The following is a 21889-nucleotide window of genomic DNA, read 5'->3' as shown; positions in this document are numbered from 1 at the left end:
GGCAGCTGGGTTACATCATTGCTGAGAATGCGGCTGTGCTGCTCATGCAATGCCCCCTGTAGGATAGAGTAGGAATTTGTCATTTGTTCAGTGTGTTTGTGGTGGGAGTTAGTATGCAATCTGCGGCTGCTTGGCTGCATCATTTTCTGGGGGCACGGCTTATTACCAGTCAGCTGGTGCTCATTTTGGTGCATCCTCGGAAGGATGGCAAGCTGCGTCAACCCACCTGGGGTTGATTCATTGGCATGACAGTGGCTCCTACTCAGGACCCTGAGATCTCATGCCAGCCACCTTAACTGTAAGCTAACACCAGGCTTAGGGTGCTGGTGAAAGCTTGCTTACTCTTCACGAAGGCCAACGGGGGATCTTTAACATCCACCAACTAATCCTGTCAAACAGGACACCCAGTTTAATGTCCATCCTGGATGGCTCACACATTGATAACTCTCCCTACCTGCAAAACACCAAGATGACAGTTTTATCTAGGCCGATATTTGAACCCAGGCTGAATAGCTCAGAGATGAGAGTGAATACCTCTAAGTTATCCTGCGAGCCATGCAGGCTTTGGTATGACTTGACCTGTGTCAGGTTTAAACCTCCGACCTCCCAGACTCAGACCAGAACCTCAAACTATTTCAAATCAAAGCAAAAAAAGTTTGTTTGTTTATTTTTCATGACTGTTAATCTCAGGTGAATAAACAGCTCAATCTAATAATGCCTTTCCCCTTATTCGCCAAATGATCATTACACACTAGTTTAACCATGTTGGTACAAGAGTTGCAGGGTTGGCAATTACCGTGCAAATTGATGTGCGAAAGACTTTTCCCCACTCTGGCAAACGCAGCGGGGATTGCCGACACTGGACAGCGATTACAACGCTGTTTATCTAGTTTACGTGCTGTGCATTGGCTAACATAATATTACAGTTTGGAGGATAAGTCTTTTCTTTGCTGAATTGCCTATTATCATCAGCATCTGGCAATGACAAACGCCGCCCTGCCGTGCTCAAATTGACCGAGCAGTGATGAGCAAGAGCTGAAGTTACTTAGTGCTGCAAGCCTTTCAGACAAGGATTCGTGTAAACTGTACGTCCACATATTAAAGGCCATTCGACCCATCTTGGAGGTGTCTTATTACAAATACAGCACAACATCTCGGAGCCGCTGCAGCACGAAAGTCGTAAAATGGCATCGACATTGTGACTCTAACAGTAATGTCATAAATCCAGTTTGGGTCGAGGGGAAAGGATGAAAAATGTGGGAAGCTTTTTAGTTTGTATCTTTACTGTTCTATGGAACATCGACATTTGTATTTTACACCATAATAACTCTGGTGCTGGCCTTATGTAGAGGACACTGGAATGCCATCATTCATGATGTTCTGTGGGCTCGTATCCAGCTTTATCCAACGGTGCTAAACAATGCATTCAAAGCTTCCGGAAATGGGGAAGTCTCATGACAATGACCATGGTGGTATCGGATTGTCAATAAAAACGCAGCTTGCTCATTCATGACCTTCACTTAGTGAGCGATCTGGCTGTCCCACCTGATCTGGTCTCCATTGACGCCAATCCTCATGCTGTGGTCGACTCTTTCTGCCTCAATAGGTTGGGAACTTGGAATGGACACCAAATAGGATGTTGATGTTGAGGAAGTGTTGAGGAAGGATGAAATGTTGTTGAAGGAAAGTTCAGAAAGAAAGTTGTTCAGAAACAGAAACAGACAGAAAACAGAAACAGAAAACAGAAAACAGACAGAAGACAGAAAGACAGAAACAGAAACAGAAACTCAGAAAGTTGTTCAGAAAGTTGTTCAGAAAGTGAAAGAAATGATGAAATGTTGAGGAAGGATGAAAGTGACTGGTTGAGAAGAGTGATGGAAATGAATGTAGAAGGAAGTAGAGGACGGGGAAGACCGAGAAAGACTTGGCTAAAGTGGTGGAAGAAGAAATGCGGGTAAGGGGGTTAACAAGGAGAGATGCAGAAAATAGGGTAAAAATGGAGAAGATTGTCATGGGGACTGCAAGTGCTTCTCATGTAATAATCCCACGCTTTGTTCTAGTGTGCAGCCATTTAATAGCTGGTATGTCCTCCCAGTCCCAAAATCACAGCATGAGCCATTGCTCCTGTTCAATTTAATTCATAACCCATTTCAAGATTCTCTTCCCTCTTGAGGTGATTTTTCATTGCTCTGCCAAATTGGTGCTGAGGGTTGGTGTTGTCTGTATTCTTCCCCTCAGTGACATTCCACATTGATTTGTTGATGGTGAGGGTGACTTAAATTGTCCTGATGGAGATGCCCACTTCCTAGCAATCATTCCCTGCTGAAACTCCATACCTTCTTCCTCTGCGACATTATGCTCTGAAACAGAGCAATGAGACTGGTCCCTGAATATTTATAATGTCTGTTGAAGTACATGGTGATACAAATCATAGATGTGCAGGTGGCCGGCTTTTACAATCACAAAGGAGTTGTCCTGTAACTTTAGATCTGATAATTTGGGTTTCTTTAGGATTGCTGATGATTTATTTTGTGATCTGTCTCTGTTGTGTTTCTCATCCATTCATTTCCTCGATCTACACCTTTTTCTACTATTTCCGCTTCCAGCGTCTCATCAGGATGGATATGCCAATCGCAGAGGACAAGACAGTGCATTTCACCACCACACTGATGGCCCTCATCCGTACGGCTCTCGACATCCGCATCGCTAAAGGTGGTGCAGGCCGGGTGGAGAAGGGGGGGAGGGGTGGTTAAAATCAGTCACAATTCATTCAAGGATTTGAATACCTTGACTGAGCCGAGCATGTGAGCTCCATTGAATAAGATGTGGATAGCCCCCAACTGTGGAATTATATTTGTTGAGTCAAACTTTAATAATTAGGATCATTATGAGTATAGGAACGGAGTTAAATCAAGTCAATCCTCCAGTATTTGCTAATTGGCATTGAATTATGTCGTATGTGTAGTTCATATATATATATATATAGTTATATACAGTGCATTCAGAAAGTATTCAGACCCCTTCACTTTTTTCACATTTTGTTATGTTGCAGCCTTATGCTGAAATCGTTTAAATTCATTTTTTCCCCTCATCAATCTGCACTCAATACCCCATAATGACAAAGAGAAAACAGGATTTTAGAAAGTTTTGCAAATTTATCAAAAAGAAAAAACTGAAATATCACATTGACATAAGTATTCATACCCTTTGCTATGACACTTGATATTTAGATCAGGTGCCACCCATCTCTCTTGATCATCTTTGAGATGTTTCTACACCTTGATTGGAGTCCACCTGTGGTAAATTCAATTGATTGGACATGATTTGGAAAGGCACACACCTGTCTATGTAAGGTCTCACAGCTGACAATGCATATCAGAGCAAAAACCAATCCATGAGGTCCAAGGAACTGCCTGCAGAGCTCAGAGACAGGATTGTGTCGAGGCACAGATCTGGGGAAGCCCACAAAAAAATCTCTGCTGCATTGAAGGTTCCCAAGAGCACAATGGCCTCCATAATTCTTAAATGGAAGAAGTTTGGAACAACCAGGACTCTTCCTAGAGCTGGCCGCCCGAAGACGGAAGACGGAAGCCTCTCCTCAGTGAAAGACACATGAAAGCCTGCCTGGAGTTTGCAAAAAAGCACCTAAAGGACTCTCAGACTGTGAGAAACAAGATTCCAAGATTGAACTGTTTGGCTTCCGTCTGGCCACTCTGCCATAAAGCCTAGATCGGTGGAGTGTTGCAGTGATGGTTGTCCTTCTGGAAGTTTCTCCCACCTCCACACAGGATCTCTGGAGCTCAACCAGAGTGACCATCCGGTTCTTGGTCACCTCTCTTACCAAGGCCCTTCTCCCCCGATTGCTCAGTTTGGCCGGGCGGCCAGCTCTAGGAAGAGTCCTGGTTGTTCCAAACTTCTTCCATTTAAGAATTATGGACGCCACTGTGCTCTTGGGAACCTTCAATGCAGTATAAATTTTTTTATAGGCTTCCCCATATCTGTGCCTCGACACAATCCTGTCTCTGAGCTCTGCAGGCAGTTCCTTGGACCTCATGGATTGGTTTTTGCTCTGATATGCATTGTCAGCTGTGAGACCTTACATAGACAGGTGTGTGCCTTTCCAAATCATGTCCAATCAATTGAATTTACCACAGGTGGACTCCAATCAAGGTGTAGAAACATCTCAAAGATGATCAAGAGAGATGGGTGGCACCTGATCTAAATATCAAGTGTCATAGCAAATGGTATGAATACTTATGTCAATGTGATATTTCAGTTTTTTCTTTTTGATAAATTTGCAAAACTTTCTAAAATCCTGTTTTCATTATGGGGTATTGAGTGCAGATTGATGAGGGAAAAAATGAATTTAAACAATTTCAGCATAAGGCGTGGTACATAACAAAATGTGAAAAGAGTGAATAGGTCTGAATACTTTCTGAATGCACTGTATATATTTATATATATATATATATACATATATATATATATATATATATATATATATATATATATATATATATATATATATATATATATATATATATATATATATATATACAGTGAAACCTTGACTTACGAGTGCACCAACTTACGAGTTTTCCGAGATACGAGCCGTCGCTCGGGCGGTTTATTGCTTTGAGATGCGAGCCGAGATCTGAGTTACGAGCTTACGCCACCCGCCACCAGGTGGGTTCCGGTCACGTGGTTATCTTGCCGTGCAAGCATCTCTGCTGTATATAGCTGCTGCTTTGTTTTCGCATTTTGGTTATTTTGGAAAATTTCTTAGTTTTAACCATGGGTCCTAAGAAATTGAGTGCCAAGGGCAGTACTGAGAAGAAGAAGAGGATGATGTGCTTGGATACAAAACACGCAATCGTCGAAAAACATGAGCGAGGTGTGCGTGTTGTCGACTTGGTGAGGCGGATGTGAAGGCAGCTGAAGATTTTATTATAACTTTTGCCGAACTGATAGAAGCCGAACGATACATCCCCCAGCAAATCTTCAACTGTGACGAGACAGGGCTCTTCTGGAAAAAGATGCCGAGGAGGACGTATATAACGGCAGAGGAGAAGAGCATGCCAGGCCACAACTTGTTCAGAGTGCCGGCGATAGCTCGCCTTCTCTTTGTGGAAAACACGGTGAGATCCTTAACATCCAACAACTAATGGGACGCAAACGGGGCGCCCAGTTTAGCGGTACACACATTGATGAATCACCCTGCCTGTGATTCACCCATGACAGGTTATAGCTGGGTCGGGATTCAAACCCAGGCTGGACAGTTTAGAGTCAAGTGTGCGTACCTCCAGTCCAGGCCATCCTGCCAACTTGTATGCTGCATACAGGTGAAATATAAAGCGCGAGATATTTTTATATATACTGTATATTTAAAAAAAAATTGGTGTGGTTTTTGGCGGGCTGGAACGGATTAATAATAATAGCATTTCAATGCATTTTAATGGGGAAATTTAATTTGAGAAACGAGCAAATTGAGTTACGAGCTCGGTCACAGAACGAATTAAACTCGTAAGTCAAGGTTTCACTGTATATATATATATATATATATATATATATATATATATATATATATATATATATATATATATATATATATATATATATAGATATATATATATATATATATATATAGATATATATAGATATATATAGATATATATAGATATATATAGATATACATATACAGGGTGGTCTAGAAACCCTGGGTACATTTTGAAGAACGATACCTGCAACAAACAACTACGTTTATTATTGTTTTTTTGGTGCAAAACAAAACATGATTACTCGTAAATGGATGATTCAACACGCACAGGCATCACGTGATACGTGATATGGATCGGGGTGAGCCTTGCTCACTGTGCTGCACGCGTTTGTCTTTGCATTAGATCAGTTCATTGTGAATTCGACGCCCTAATATGAAGGAGGATATCATGAGACAAAATTCGCGCTGTACGCTTGTGTTCTGTATCTGGAAATTCGGCTGAACTTCACAGACAGCTTGTCAAAGAATGTGGCGCTGACACAATTCACAGAAGAACCATCGGCAGTATAAACAAGCAGTTTGACGAAACCGGCAGCATTCTTCCACAACCGTCACCAGGTAGGCCTCAAACGGTTCGAACTGAGGAAAGCAGAGCGGTCATTCAACAACAACTCGATTGTAACACACCATTATCAACTCGTCATTTATAAAACGTCACCAACATAAGCCGATCATCGATTTGAAGAATACTGTTATGTTTGTGGGGGGTAGTGATAGTGTAGACCAGGTAGATCGCATAGGTAGTGTGCTCTGACTGTCGTGAAGAAGAAGACCCATCTCGATGTACCATAAGTAGGGATTTGGTGTGGACCAGACTGTCATGTAAGCTTGTATATTCATCCCCATCAGAGGAGTGGGGCTTGTTAATTAGTGAGGAATAATGGGTAAATGAATCCCCTGTATGTAATTGCCTCTGTAATTATTCCTTTGTTTTTATGACATACGCAGCACACAAACCTAGTAAGAAATCACGCATTTAAACACCTTAATTAAAAACCTCCCGGAAGCCAGGACATTGAGCGCTACCGCTGATAACATTGACTTGGTAAGCGCACAGGTCAGGCAGCTCCGTGGAGACACGCCCATAGAGCAGTGATTGGTTGGGGTTTTGATTGACGGGAAGGACTGGTTAGATGGAACTCGCTGATAGCGGCAGAGACAGAGACCCTAACCCTAACCCTAACAACGGGTACAAAATAGTTGGAGCAGTGGACATTTTTAACTCTCGTTCTGGATGCCATAGTGGGCGGTCGTGTGCCGACACTCCCTCTTCCCTTCTCAGTTTGGGTCTGGTAGCGAACGGTCGTTATTGCCTGTCTTGCGCCTGCTCGTTCTGAACTTTGTTGGTGAACGATCTCATTTCGGTCTCTCTCTCTCAGCATCGCATTTTTATCTCTCTCTCCACGTCGACGCCCTTCTGGTTCTTCTCTCGTTGTGGATCTCCTCGCGAACGGCCCTGTTAGGACATCTTGCTAGAGGTCCTGAGGAGGAAGAGCCACGGCCGGGAACTGCGGTTTTTCCGTGCGGAGTTCGTGAGGACAGGTGCGGCTGGAAGAACAAGCTGAACACCTGCCCGTTCACCTCGCACGGAAGGCCTACTTCATGCCAACGAGCGCGGCCTAGTGAAAGAGGGCGTACTGAGGCCTTCTTCCCGCCAAGGCAGGACCCGCGTCCGGATTGCGCGCTCGGGGCCTGGACGAGTCCTGACGAGACACACCAGCCGAGTTGAGCTAAGTGCCCACAAAAATTACACGTATTTATTTTCAGTTCTTTTATCCCTCCTCTGTGTTCGGGTCTGTCTGGGAGCGCTCCATTTAGGAATTTAGTTTCATTTCGCTGTGTTTTCTTTGTTACCAGCATTTTCTTCAATAAACCTGTTTCTTTTTGTACATTTTAATTCAGTGTTGTTTGAGTTAATTTATACAGGTATGAAGACACCGGGTGGAGGCCATCCAGGTAAGTTTGTCACCCCCCTCTTCCCTCTGGTGTAATGAATGCCATCATCATTGGATTCAACGCCTTGGAGTAAAGCTCGTTTGGCCACCCTGCGGTGTTCACCACACAGGGTAGTCACACAACAATACGAAAAGGCCTTAATGCGAAACCATACATACCCAGATCAATTCACCAACTATCTGAGGATGATTTTGACAAGCGTGTTGAGGCATGTGAGACATTGCTTGGGTTAATGGATATGGACAATGATTTGCAGAACAGGATCTTGTGGTCAGATGAATCCAAGTTTACTTTATCTGGTTCTGTGAATAGTCATAACAGCGTGATATGGGCAGTAGACAACCCACGATTTACTGTTGAGCACAACGTCCAGTATCAAGCTAATGTGTCTGTCTGGGCAGGCATTTCTTCTGGAGGCATTGTTGGACCAATATTTTTCGAAGAAAATGTGAATGCTGCAAATTACCTTCTAATGTTGGAGCAGCATGTATTTCCACTCAATGATGGCCAAATGTGGTTCATGCATGATGGTGCGCCTGCTCATTTTGCTGCCAATGTATGCCAAGCCCTTTATCCGAACTTTACAGACAAATGGATTGGCCGTTGTGGTCCGGTTGAATGACCACAGCGGTCTTGTGATTTAACACCCTGTGATTTCTTCCTTTGGGGGGTTCCTCAAACACAAAGTGTATGCTATGAATCCTACGACTCTTAGAGACTTGAAACAATTCATCCGTAATGAGACTGTTGCCTTAACGACTGAAACATGCAGAACTGTGTGTCAGAGTGTTTTGTCTCAGCTACAGCTGTGCATGTACAATGAAGGAAAGCAGTTTGAACATTTGAACTGATCTGTTTCATGTATGTTACACTGTTTAAGGAGTAATCATGTTTTGTTTTGCACCAAAGAACAAAAATAAACTTAGTTGTTTGTTGCAGGTGTCATTCTTCAAAATGTGCCCAGGGTTTCTGGACCACTATATATATATGTATATATATATATATATATATATATATATATATATATATATATATATATATATATATATATATACATACATACATATATATATATACAGGGTGAATCAAAAGAGTAGCGCCCGCGCCCGATTTCTGTTTTTTCGGCTGTCAGATTCTTTCTGGGATGTCATGTTGTTAATAATTGTCTTGCAGATTATTAATTTTCTTAGTTTATTTATTTTTGTTTTTGTTTTGCAGGTTATTGCTGAGAGTTTGGAAAGTTACTGAATTTGCACCAAATTGAACCATGAATTACCTTTCAATGAATCAACGCATTGCGGCCGTGAAACATTACTGCAAATGTAATGAACAACCAACGATGGCGGCACGCCGTTTGGCACAGGATTTCGATATTAACCCACCCCAGGGAAGAAACATACGATTAATTGTCGAGAAATTTGAAGCAACAGGGTCGGTAGCCACTGCAAAGAAGGCCGGTCGTCCAAAAACGGCAACGAATGTAGCTAAGGCTGAAGAAGCCATCAGGAGACTGGAACAAAGTCCGCAAAAGTCAACTCGCCGTTTATCTGCAGATTTGGAAGTGAGCCAATCAAGTGTTATCCGTATCCTTCACCAGAAAAAATGGAAACCTTACATTCCACACTTACTGCATGCCCTTCATGATGGAGATGACGACCGCCGTCTTCAATTTTGCGAAGAGTTCTTAGCTAAACTTGACGAAGAGGACACAATGCTAGACAACATCTGGTGGTCAGATGAGGCATGTTTTAAGCTTAACGGCACAATTAACAGACACAATTGTGTCTACTGGGCTGCGGAGAACCCACGAGTGACAGTTGAGAAGGAGGTAAATTTGCCTGGCGTGACAGTTTGGGCAGCCATATCTCCATTAGGGATAATTGGACCCTTTTTCTTTGAGGGATTTGATTTGATTTTTGATCTTTGATCTTTGATTGGACCCTTTCTGAATAATTTTCCCCCGAATAAATGGTTAGATAAACATGTCATTCATTTATTTCTACCTTCTTGTACACTGTAATACAAATGGCAAACAAACAATCAACTGACAGAAATATATATATATATAATATATATATATATATATATATATATATATATATATATATATATATATATATATATATATATGTATATATATATAAAAAACAGAAATTGGGCGCTGCTTTTGACTCACCCTGTGTATATATTTATTTATTTTTATTTATATATATATATATATATATATATATATATATATATATATATATATATATATATATATATGATACCATCTGCTATTGCTTTCATAATTATGTTTGAGATGTTTATATAAACACGTGTTTGACGTGTGCATCCAGGCGGTGCAGACATGTTTGAGTGTGACTCTGACCTTAGGAAGGAGATCATGGCAATATGGCCTCACTTGTCGCCCAAAGTTCTTGACCTTCTCATCCCGGCTCACCGAGGTGACAATACACACATTTTCCTTGTCCAAAGGAAAACACTTTACGAGCAAGTGATTACAGTACTTGGATAATGTTTGATTTTACATGCCTTGCTTAAACTTTTTTTTTTGCCCACCATTTTTTCATCTTTCAATTTTCTCAATGTGAACGACTTTAGCAAATTTGGGTTGACAGGATTTTTTGAGATCTGAAGGACAAAAATTTTTCATGAGATCTAATGTAGAATAACGGGAAAATTTGCTCTTGAGAAGGGCTAGTGGAGGTACTGCTTGCCGTATTGTTGGTCAAAATGTTGAGCCATTCGGTTCAACTACAGGTTGGAGTACCAGTTATGGATCTTGTTGATACAATCCCCAACCGCTCATCATTACTTGATATATGTAGATACATACCAGATGAAATATCCGGCGTTGCCCGGGGAGGGAGAGAGGAGGGATGGGTGAGGGGGAGGTGAGGGTGGGAGTGAGGTGAGGGGGAAAAGGGGATGGGAGGAGGACAAATTTACCCATGCGAAGAGTGCTTTAACCTCAGCGTTGCCCAGGTAAAAAAGGAAATTGCATTACCCTTTGGCACCACCACCAGGTGGCGCAACATGGTACACATTTACATAGACTATTTACGCCCACCTCCCGGCCTCCCACATCCCGGCGTGAGGCCACGGCCACATAGCCTATGTTGTTAACCCCCACACTTAGGCGGTACTATCAAGATTGGAGGAACCAACAGTATAATATATATATATATATATATATATATATATATATATATATATATATATATATATATATATATTATATATACACGCACGACATAACCAAATGTATGGGGTCACCCAAACATCACACATCTCATTCCAAACTCATGGGCATTAGTGAGGAGTTGGTCCCCCTCCCCCCCCCCCCCTCCCCCCCCCCCCCCCTTTGCTGCTTTAACAACCTCCACTCTTCTGGGAAGGCTTTTTCACGAGATGTTGGAACACTGCTGTGGGGATTAGCTTCCATTCAGCCACAAGAGCATTAGTGAGGTCGGGCACTAATGTTTGGCGATTAGGCCTGGCTCCCAGTCGGCATTCCAATTCATCCCAAAGATGTTCGATGGGGTTGCGGTCACGGCTCTGTGCAGGCCAGTCAAGTTCTTCCACACCGATCTCGACAAACCATTTCTCAATGGACCTCGCTTTGTGCATGGGGGCATTGTCATGCTGAAATAGGAAAGGGCCTTCCCCAAACTGTTGCCACAAATATGGAAGTACACAATCGTCGAGAATGTCATTGTATCACCCCAGATCCACTCTTTTTTTTTCAAATCCCAACTTCTTTCTTTCCTGGAAGTTCTAGCAGTGTCCATGTGTTTTACACCTTTCCCACCCCCTCCCCCGCCTTCCCATGCCCCCAAATAGCTCCCCAAGCCCTAACCCTCCCACGGATCTTCCATTGTCCCTGTTCTCTGCTGTTGTACTTGTGTGCTTCCCTCTCTCTCCCCATCTTGTCTCCCACTCCCTTTGTTGTATGCTTTGTGTATCCGTTTGTCCTTTTTTGTGATTGATGTTGGCCCTTTCACGAGCCTTGATCTTGTATACAAAATATATATATATATATTGCATGCCGATATTGTCCATATTGTATTGTCTAGATTTCCCTTCACTGGAACCAAGTGGCCTCGCCCAAACCATGAAAAACAGCCCCAGACCATTATTCCTCCTCCACCAAACTTTACAGTTGGCACGATGCATTCGGGCAGGTAGCGTTCTCCTGGCATCTGTCAAACCCAGATTCGTCCGTCGGATTGCCAGATGGTGAAGTGTGATTCAACACTCCGGAGAACGCGTTTCCACTGCTCCAGAGTCCAATGGCGGAGAGCTTTACACCACTCCAACCGATGCTTGCATTGCGCATGGTGATCTCAGGCTTGTGTGCGGCTGTTCGGCCATGGAAACCCATTTCATGAAGCTCCCCACGAACAGTTGTTTTGCTGACGTTGCTTTCAGAGGCAGTTTGGAACTCGGTAGTGAGTGTTGCAACTGAGGACAGGCAATTTTTACGTGCAATGCGCTTCAGCACTCGGTGGTCCCGTTCTGTGAGCTTGTGTGGTCTACCACTGCGCGGCTGAGCTGTTGTTGCTCCTAGACGTTTTCACTTCACAATAACAGCACTTACAATTGGCCGGGTCAGCTCTAGCAGGGCAGAAATTTGACGAACTTACTTATTGGAAAGGTTGCATCATATGACGGTGCCATGTTGAAAGTCACTGAGCTCTTCAGTACGGCCCATTCTACTGCCAATGTTTGTCTATGAAGATTGCGTGGCTGTGTGCTTGATTATATATACCTTTCAGCAGTGGTTGTGGCTGAAACAGCCGGATACACTCATTAGAAGGGGTGCCACATACTTTTGGTCACGTAGTGTGTATAACTCTACAATATGTATACATATATATACATACAGTCACGTGAAAAAGTAAGTACACCCCATGTAAAGTTTTGATTTTTTCAACATACAGCTATTTGATCTTCATTTCAACAATATTGACAGATAAAGGTGATACAATATAACAAATATCATGAAACATTTACATTTTGTAGTCCATTGTATTATTTAAATAAACATAAATGCAAATTTCGCATGTGGAAAAAGTAAGTACACCCTTGGCTCTAATAGGTGGTATTGCCCCCTTTGGCAGAAACAACCTCAAGTAGGCATTTCTTATAACTGTCTACCAGTCTCTGACATCGATTGGGAGAAATTTTTGCCCACTCCATGCAGAATTCTTTCAGCTGTGCAATGTTTGAGGGGTTTCTTGCATACACAGCTTGTTTCAAATCCCCCCACAACATCTCGATGGGATTTAGATCCGGGCTTTGACTTGGCCATTCCAGAACCCTCCATTTCTTTCTTTTCAGCCATTCCTTGGTGGATTTACTGGTATGTTTAGGGTCATTGTCATGTTGCAAGGTCCATCTTCGGTTGAGCTTCAACTTTCCGACAGATGGCCTCACATTATCCTCAAGCACCCTCTGATACAATGAAGAATTCATAGTGGATTCTATGATGGTGAGCTGCCCAGGCCCTGATGCAGCAAAGCTGCCCCAAACCATAATATTTCCACCACCATGCTTTACAGTTGGTATCAGGTTCTGGTGCGTCAAATGCTGTCTTTGGTTTTCGCCAAACATTTCTTCTGGTACTGTGGCCAAATAGCTCCACCTTTGACTCAGCTGTCCAGAGCACATTGTTCCAGAAGTGCTGGTCTTTGCCGAGGTGTTCATTGGCAAACTTTAGTCTTGCTCTGATCTTCTTTCTGGACAGCAAAGGTTTCCTCCTGGCACACCTCCCATGCAGATCAAATTTTGTGCAGCCTCTTTCTAATGGTAGACTCGTGCACTTTGACATCAACAGTGGCAAGAGCTACCTGTAGGTCCCGTGATGACATTCTGGGGTTCTTAGAGACTTCTTTCAGCATCTTGCGGTCTGCTCTCGGGCTGAACTTGCTGGGGCGGCCTGGCCGGAACAATTTGGCAGTTGTTTGGAATCTTCTCCACTTGTAGATGAACTTCCGGACAGTCGAATGATTGATTTCAAATTGTTTGGAGATCTTTTAAAATCCCTTCCCAGACTCGTAGGGCATCTATAACCTTCTTTCTGGAGGCCTCAGAGAGCTCTTTTGATCTAGGCATGGTGACACCGCACACTTCAACAACAAAGAGCAAACCAAACTAAATGTCTGTGGTTTAAATAAGACAGGTTCCTCCAAGATCCTCCTATATACAGTCACGTGAAAAAGTAAGTACACCCCATGTAAAGTTTTGACTTTTTCAACATATTTCAACATACAGCTATTTGATCTTCATTTCAACAATATTGATAGATAAAGGTGATATAATATAACAAATATCATGAAACATTTACATTTTGTAGTCCATTGTATAATTTAAATAAACATAAATGCAAATTTCACATGTCGAAAAAGTAAGTACACCCCTACATTTATCACTACTTCAAATACCTAAAATTAGAATCAGGTGCACCAGATCAGGTGCAAATGATTAGAACATCGTTAGAGAGGATCTTGGAGGAACCTGTCTTCTTTAAACCTCAGACATTTAGTTTGGTTTGCTCTTTGTTGTTGAAGTGTGCGGCGTCACCCTGCCCAGATCAAAAGAGCTCTCTGAGGCCTTCAGAAAGAAGGTTATAGATGCCTACGAGTCTGGGAAGGGGTTTAAAAAGATCTCCAAACAATTTGAAATCAATCATTCGACTGTCCGGAAGATCATCTATATGTGGAGAAGATTCCAAACAGCTGCTAACTTGTTCAGGCAAGGCCGCCCCAGCAATTTCAGCCCGAGAGCAGACCGCAAGATGCTGAATGAAGTCTCTAAGAACCCCAGAATCTCATCACGGGACCTACAGGTAGCTCTTGCCACTGTTGATGTCAAAGTGCACGAGTCTGCCATTAGAAAGAGGCTGCACAAATTCGATCTACATGGGAGGTGTGCCAGGAGGAAACCTTTGCTGTCCAGAAGGAAGATCAGGGCAAGACTAAAGTTTGCCAATGAACACCTCGGCAAAGACCAGCACTTCTGGAACAATGTGCTCTGGACAGATGAGTTAAAGGTAGAGCTTTTTGGCCACAGTACCAGAAGACATGTTTGGTGAAAACCAAAGACAGCATTTGACCTCAAGAACCTGATACCAACTGTAAAGCATGGTGGTGGAAATATTATGGTTTGGGGCAGCTTTGCTGCATCACAGCCTGGGCAGCTCACCATCATATAATCCACTATGAATTCTTCATTGTACCAGAGGGTGCTTGAGGATAATGTGAGGCCATCTGTCGGAAAGTTTACGCTCAACTGAAGGTGGACCTTGCAAAATGACAATGACCCAAAACATACCAGTAAATTCACCAAGGAATGGCTGAAAAGAAAGAAATGGAGGGTTCTGGAATGGCCAAGTCAAAGCCCGGATCTAAATCCCATCGAAATGTTGTGGGGGGATTTGAAACGAGCTGTGCATGCAAGAAACTCCTCAAACATCGCACAGCTGAAATAATTCTGCATGGAGGAGTGGGCAAAAATTTCTCCCAGTCGATGTCAGAGCCTGGTTGACAGTTATAACAAACGCCTACTTGAGGTTGTTTCTGCCAAAGGGGGCAATACCACCTATTACATCCAAGGATTAGATTAGATCCATCCCATTCCGACTGTCTTTCCCTCGCGGTCCCCCTGTACTGTGTTGCTGGATGTCTTTTTGTTGAATGTGTTTTAATGAATGTTTCCCCCTGTACTGTGTTTCCCTCGTGGTCCCCCTGTGCTGTCTTTCCCTCGTGGTTGTCAGCTCTTTCACGAGCCTCGATTCAGTATTTAAAAAAATTAAAAATAAAATAAAATAAAGAGTGTACTTACTTTTTCCACATGCGAAATTTGCATTTATGTTTATTTAAATTATACAATGGACTACAAAATGTAAATGTTTCACGATATTTGTTATGTTATATCACCTTTATCTATCAATATTGTTGAAATGAAGATCAAATAGCTGTATGTTGAAATATTTTGAAAAAGTCAAAACTTTACATGGGGTGTACTTACTTTTTCACGTGACTGTATGTATATGTATATATATATATATATACACATATATATAGATATATATATATATATATAACTGTGAGAAATAGTAGAAACTCCACAGTATGAGCAGGGCGTCTCATTTGCATTTAATAAATAATCGGGAGGTTAAATCAGACGCGGACGTAGCTTCAGGACGTCGATCTTTAATTTGACAAGCTTTCGACCAACAAAGGTCTTCTTCTTAGTCGTCCCCAAGTTCAACGGAAGTGTTGTTCAACTGCTTGCTGGCGGTTCTCCACTGATGATATGAAGGTCGCATAGTGACTGATATATATATATATATATATATATATATATATATCTATATATATATATATATATATATATATATATATATATATATATATATATATATATATATATATATAATATATACACACACACACACACACACATAATATATGTGTATTTTCTCCCATACTCTTCTAGTCAAGGAAAATAGCTTACCTTGCCGAACTTTTCTTGGTTGCTTTATGCAGCTTTATTTCGCTTTAAGAGCATGGAAGTTATTTTATTTGATAATCCTAGCCATCTAGAGTAATTGATTAGGTAAAAGAGCCGATTGGTTATTCGCTCCAATTACAAGTGAGACGTGAGTGGGTCTTGATGTTTATATTTTTCATATAATATATAAAAAGTTGAGATTGCTGAAGGAATAGCAATCATTTTAAAGTCTCAAATTTCCAAGAAAACAAACGTTTCCTTTTTCTTAAACTCTAATTTATAAACCAGAAATGGTGCTGTATGTTTTAGGTTTTATTTCCCTTCTCTCTGCCCCTCTCCAAACAGAGTTAAAACAGCATGAGAGGACCGAAAATCCATAACACCGTAATACTGTGAGGCAGTCAAACATAAACTTTATTGCTTTTGCTGCACATAATGGGCCTAACATGTTCCAGGGCCATGCTGCAAGACAGGCCTCTTAACGCACAAACAATACGGGTCTGTTTTCGTATCTCCCCTGGCGGATGTATTTTAAACATGAAACATGACTATGCAATGGTTGTTCACCCTGCCTTGTGGGCCAATATTGTATTTTGCAAGAAATAGCTTGACGTATCCTCCATACAATCAAGGGTTTGCATTGACGGTAGATTTCCCTTGGATTTCAGTATCATTGATTGTGTCACTCCCGCATGTTGTTCCGTCAGCATCAGACCTCACTGTTGGAAAGGTGTATGCAGCTATGATGATCTATGACTATTACCGACAGAATAAGAACAAGAAACTTCAGGAGGCTAAAGAGAACCCACAGGTTGGTTTGCACTTCCTTGCTTCAATCATTCGTGAATACACTCTCTGATGGAAGATCATTCCACTGGTATTGTTTTGCTACTTGTTGCCTGTTTTTCATCGACTAACCTTTTCCTTCTGACTTAAAAGTTGTTAAACTTGTTAAAAGTTGAGAGTTGTTAAAAACAAAGGTTCAACGCTCCATTTGGATATCATTAGCATCATCATCATCATCATCATCATCATCATCATCATCATCGGGGCATCTCGATTGCACAATTATATTCACTTTGGATATTCAATTTGGATATTAATGTGTATAAACTGGTGCTATTACTGACTATTAATGTGGATAAGTGTTGCATTTGCCCTAACCAAAATCTCCTGTGATTTCTCACAAGACCTCATCAGATCAGAAGGGGAATCTCATCAGATCTCAGAAATGTGTGTCGAGGTCACCAACGCATTGCAGCACCCCCATCCTGTCCCACCTGCCCATACCCCCGATTCTGCATCTCATGCCCAAGCAGCCTCCCAATGCATTTCAGAATGATGTAATGGTGAAATTACCCAGAAGCAATGGAAGTAATGAATGCCTAAAGCCTTTTCCACCAGGTGCTGTTCAAGCAAAGTGAAATCATTATTAATCATATTTATTAATGTTCCCATGTGTGGGCATAAAACGAGGTGGTACGTCATCAACAAATATGATAGGCAGACTTAAACTTTTAAATTCTGACATAAAGCATCTCCCTTACATCCCACTACGTACTGTTTTGCATATGCACAAGAGCAGTTGGAGGCAAATTGTGTGAAAATCTCAGCGGCTGTGTTTGCATGAAAGTCAAGTCTGGTGTCTCATGTATCCATCTGTCTATGTGTGATTTGTGTCGCAGCTCTACCATGAGCCTCAGAGGGTGTAAAAAAATTAAATTTGAGAAGGAAGGATGGATGATAGGACGGCGAATGGAGAGTGTGGAAGGGATAGCCACCAAAACTTTTGTTTCTGCCGGTGGGTGTTTTTAAATGTGTTATGAGAGGTGGAGACGGCGTGGTGCATTTCATCATCATTCTGCTGCCAAGTCCACAGGTGGGTAGCAAATAATTTTTCTTTGGATTATTATTCTCATCCGCCGATTTTTGTGTAAGGCTTTTGAAAAAACTGTTGCAGCTGGCTATGCCAATCTGTGCATGTTTATAGCATGCCCTTGGAACTTGATCTGAAACAATTTTGTTTTTGGAATTTTGTCCTGTATTGGCGGCCATCTTGGATTTTGTCCAAACATAAAACAATCTTCTCCAGAACTACTAAACCGATTGACATGAAATTTGGCGGACAGTATTGAAGTGTGAATTGGAAGTTTCTGCCCTCAAAACTCTGGAAGCTCGCTATTGGTCAAATATGTTACGTAATATATGCAGCTTGGCCCATTGATGCTGAATGGGTCACAAAAAAGTGACACTCTGCGCATTTTTTTCTTGCCGACAATGGATATAGACTCCATTTTTTCAGAAAACATACGAATAGGGCTCCACGTGGATGGGCAGATTCGGACTGCTTGGAAGCACCACTCGCAGTTCCATTTAATTAATTAGTTAATTAATTAATTATAATAGAAATATCGAAATATACGTTGTCAGCTGGTTGTTGTTTTTATTACCTCTCCCCTCTCCACATAAAATATTGCTTTGTCATTTCCATCTCTGAGAAGCTTCTATCGATTGGTCAAAATAAGGCCCTTTCCCATGAGTAGGTAGCGAGAGTTCCACCACTCCTTCCCCCAACCACTACCCCCACTGTTAAAGCCTTGCTCTCTGCTTGTAGAGAGAAAAAACGGGTAAAAGTGACCCCCCATCCCCAGCAACTGGAAGAATATTGTTGCCATGACATTCTCAGACCAAAGACACTTCAGCAGAGGTACTACATGGTTATCTGTGTAGAACGGCTCCTAAGTTAAGTGAGCACGCGCACACGCACACGCACGCACACACACACCGACCTTTATAAGGAACTGAGAAATCAATAACGATCATGGTTTGTGGGTGCTGTGCACTCACTAATTTTGCTCGGTGGTGCTTCATCACCAGAACACCCAAGGAATCATTGCCTTTGGTGCGAGGAGTGTGAGCGGAGAAGGGAAATAAGTCTGTGAGGAAGGAAAGGCAAGGGGAGAGCAGTGGGTCAGAAATTCAGCCTTTGTGTGTATGAAATCAATATGTGTCTCCTCACTAAATGGTTTGTTCTACCATTTAAGGCTTAGCAATCCCTGTGCCTTGTGGGGCTACTACAGCAATTATATTTACAGGATCTTTCACAACCACAAAAAGGCATATTGCACCACACAGTACCAACCTTCATTCTCTCAGTGCATCCTCGGGTGAATGATCTTATAGCAATGTATGTGGGAGACTGGTGTTTATGGAAAAGGGCGTTATTCAAAAAGGTGGGATTATCTATGAGTACAATGAATGAATGAGGGACCACTTTAGCAGGGAATGTTCAATAAACACATATGGCATAAAGATTCCCTGTGATTCACCAATCAACATGCATTGAATGAATGAATGATCGTTTTGAGGCCATTTTCCCCGCTAAAGCGGGGGTTAGCCTTGCGGGCCCCATGACCTCATGGTTCCCTTTTTGAGGCAGTTTTTATGGCCGGATGCCCTTCCTGACGCCAACCCTTAGTCGCCTCTTACGATGAGCAGGGATACGGTGTACCTATTCTAAACCGTGGTACACACCGGGATCATTCATCCCAGCAAGCTGGTACTCAATTTGCCGACCTCAGAAGGATGACAGGCTGAGTCAACCCCCCTGGTGTTCATTTAGCAATCGAACGGGATTCCAACCCAGGATCCTAGGATCCCAAGTCGGCACGCTAACCGCTAAGCCAACACCAGGCTTACCAATCAACATGCATTAATAATCGATATCCAATGGTGAAATCCCTTTCCTCGTCGGTGCCAATCTGTCATGGCCAGACAGGCACGTTCCATCTTATCGTCCACAACAAGCAAGGCTGCAGGCCTAATCAAGCGCTTGGCCTTATCGGCACGTCAGAGGAGCTCGAGCAGGTCAGAGGAAATGGAGCCCAGTGGCTCCAAGCAATTTGGAGCATCCCAAGAGCCTTAATAGCCGTGTAGGCCTTGGGAGTTGGGGGGAGTCGACCACGAAAAACCTAACAGGAATTTGAAATTTCACTTAAGCAGGAGGTGTCTGCATGTGGACCCTTGACCTGATGCTTTAACAACCATATGCGAAGCGCTCTGCGGTGTTGTGTTTAAAGCTGTTTTGGGGAGCTAGGCATTGAAATATAACTTCTGAGGACGACAACCATGAAATGGAAGTGAGGTGCTAACTATTTCTTCATCATCCCATATCTCCAATAAATGTTATTTCTCTTACATCACCCATTTCTATCAAACTTGTACACCTTCTTGTCATATGACCTGCAAATCACTGTCCAAGTCCACATGCCATTTTGTGTGCTCTGGCCGAATGCGAGTTGGACACGAGCAAGATGAACCAAAAAAAAGCCATTCCTGGTTCGGATTCCTTAATGCTGGTCACACATCCAGTATATACCATGCATGATCTGCCAACGGTCTCCAAAAAATCCCACACAACAAAATACTGGATCAAATGCATGGACAAATACATTCTAGTATGGAGCATGGGGTTGGTCACCTCGCCTCATTGGGAGCTTTTTTTGGCCCACAACTGCTGCCAGGGCCCTGTAAAGGCCTATTGGTGATCCTCCATCAGGATAGCAGACTTTTCGGTGGAACTGAACATTTTGCACATATTTCCCATCTCACCGATTCAGTGCCCCCTGTAGTTTAGCGCAGGAATTTGTAAGTTGTTCAGGGTTCTGGCGAAAGCTCGCCGACGCTTCTCGAAGGACAGCATGGTATCTTTAATGTCCACCAACACTAATGCTGGCAGATGGGGCACCCAGATTATGAACGTCCATCCAAGGGACGACACACACATTTATTCCATGCCCTGTCAACTTCTTTTAGATGGAGTATGGAGTATAAGCCACGCTGTCTCCCCGCGATATTTTGTATCTAAAGGATCTCATTAGCCTTTAGCTAGTATCACGACTACACCCATGTATTCAATGGTAAGTGGTTGTTCGGTATTGGGTTGTGCGTATAAAACAAGCGAGTAATTCCATGCATTCACGTATTGGGATAGATTGAGTTGAGGATGTAGGTGGGGGTGGTGGCTCTGCGTGCGGACACCGGATTGGTATCCCAGAGGTTGGGGGTTCATAATTCAGCTGAATGCAGCAGTATTACGGATTTGGATTCCACGCATTTCTGTTTAGCGGGTGAGTCTCGGGAGAATTACAAACTCGCTATATTGGATTGCCGGCTTACAACTCCAGTTGGCACACTAATGACCCTCGGGGAGCCCTTTTAAATGCCTGCCTTGCTTGGTCTGATTTACAAGTGGATGACTCTTCATACCCTCAAGAAAACTCAGAACGGACGGTCATATTAATAAATGAAATGCCACCCACATCCTCAGAACTTAAGAAAATACAGTATTGACTGATTGCATATGATGTGCATACAATACAAGCAACTTAGGCCAAAAATAATCTTTTTTGGGTCCACTAACGTCACTAAACAACATGATGGATGTTTCTCTTTTTTTTTTCCAGAGCCGTAAACCATCATTGTTTCAACGTATGATGGGGACCAGTGGGACGCAGGGTCTACCCGGCGTTGTCGTGCACGCCGATGATTCGCAGCTCAGCCAGCGGCTTCTCGACACCGAAAGGCGCCCGTAGGTTTTGCGGAAACATCACAGCAAACTATTATGGCACTTTAGTACAGCAAGAACATTTCATAACTCATTCGCATATACAGTACACAAAAACATCGGGCAGTCGCTTTAGCACGTGGTGGTGCAATTGGAAGTGGCACACCAAAAGATTGCATCGTAATCCACGGCGACCGTGCCCATGTTGGGTTGACCCATCTCAACGTGACGTGGTCGTTCATTTGTATGCAGAATTGGCTGCCAGTTCCCATTGTTGCTGGGAGTACGGA

At 42.6% G+C, this 21889-nt stretch overlaps 1 protein-coding gene across 1 annotated transcript in view; it reads left to right on the top strand.

The window, feature by feature from the left end:
* LOC137438368 (voltage-dependent P/Q-type calcium channel subunit alpha-1A) overlaps nucleotides 1-21889 on the top strand; it is a 387802-nt gene that overhangs the window by 318651 nt on the left and 47262 nt on the right. The window contains exons 39-42 of the mRNA XM_078767016.1: nucleotides 2607-2712; nucleotides 9853-9960; nucleotides 16741-16844; nucleotides 21499-21623. Of these exons, the coding sequence (XP_078623142.1) occupies nucleotides 2607-2712; nucleotides 9853-9960; nucleotides 16741-16844; nucleotides 21499-21623 (443 nt within the window). The remainder of the gene's footprint in view (nucleotides 1-2606; nucleotides 2713-9852; nucleotides 9961-16740; nucleotides 16845-21498; nucleotides 21624-21889) is intronic.

This window comes from Myxine glutinosa, chromosome 13 (assembly GCF_964187855.1).
Source record: "Myxine glutinosa chromosome 13, kmMyxGlut1.1, whole genome shotgun sequence".
Taxonomy (NCBI): Eukaryota; Metazoa; Chordata; class Myxini; order Myxiniformes; family Myxinidae; genus Myxine; species Myxine glutinosa.
Note: the sequence above shows the minus strand (reverse complement) of the source record. Positions and strands in the feature narration are given on the sequence as shown.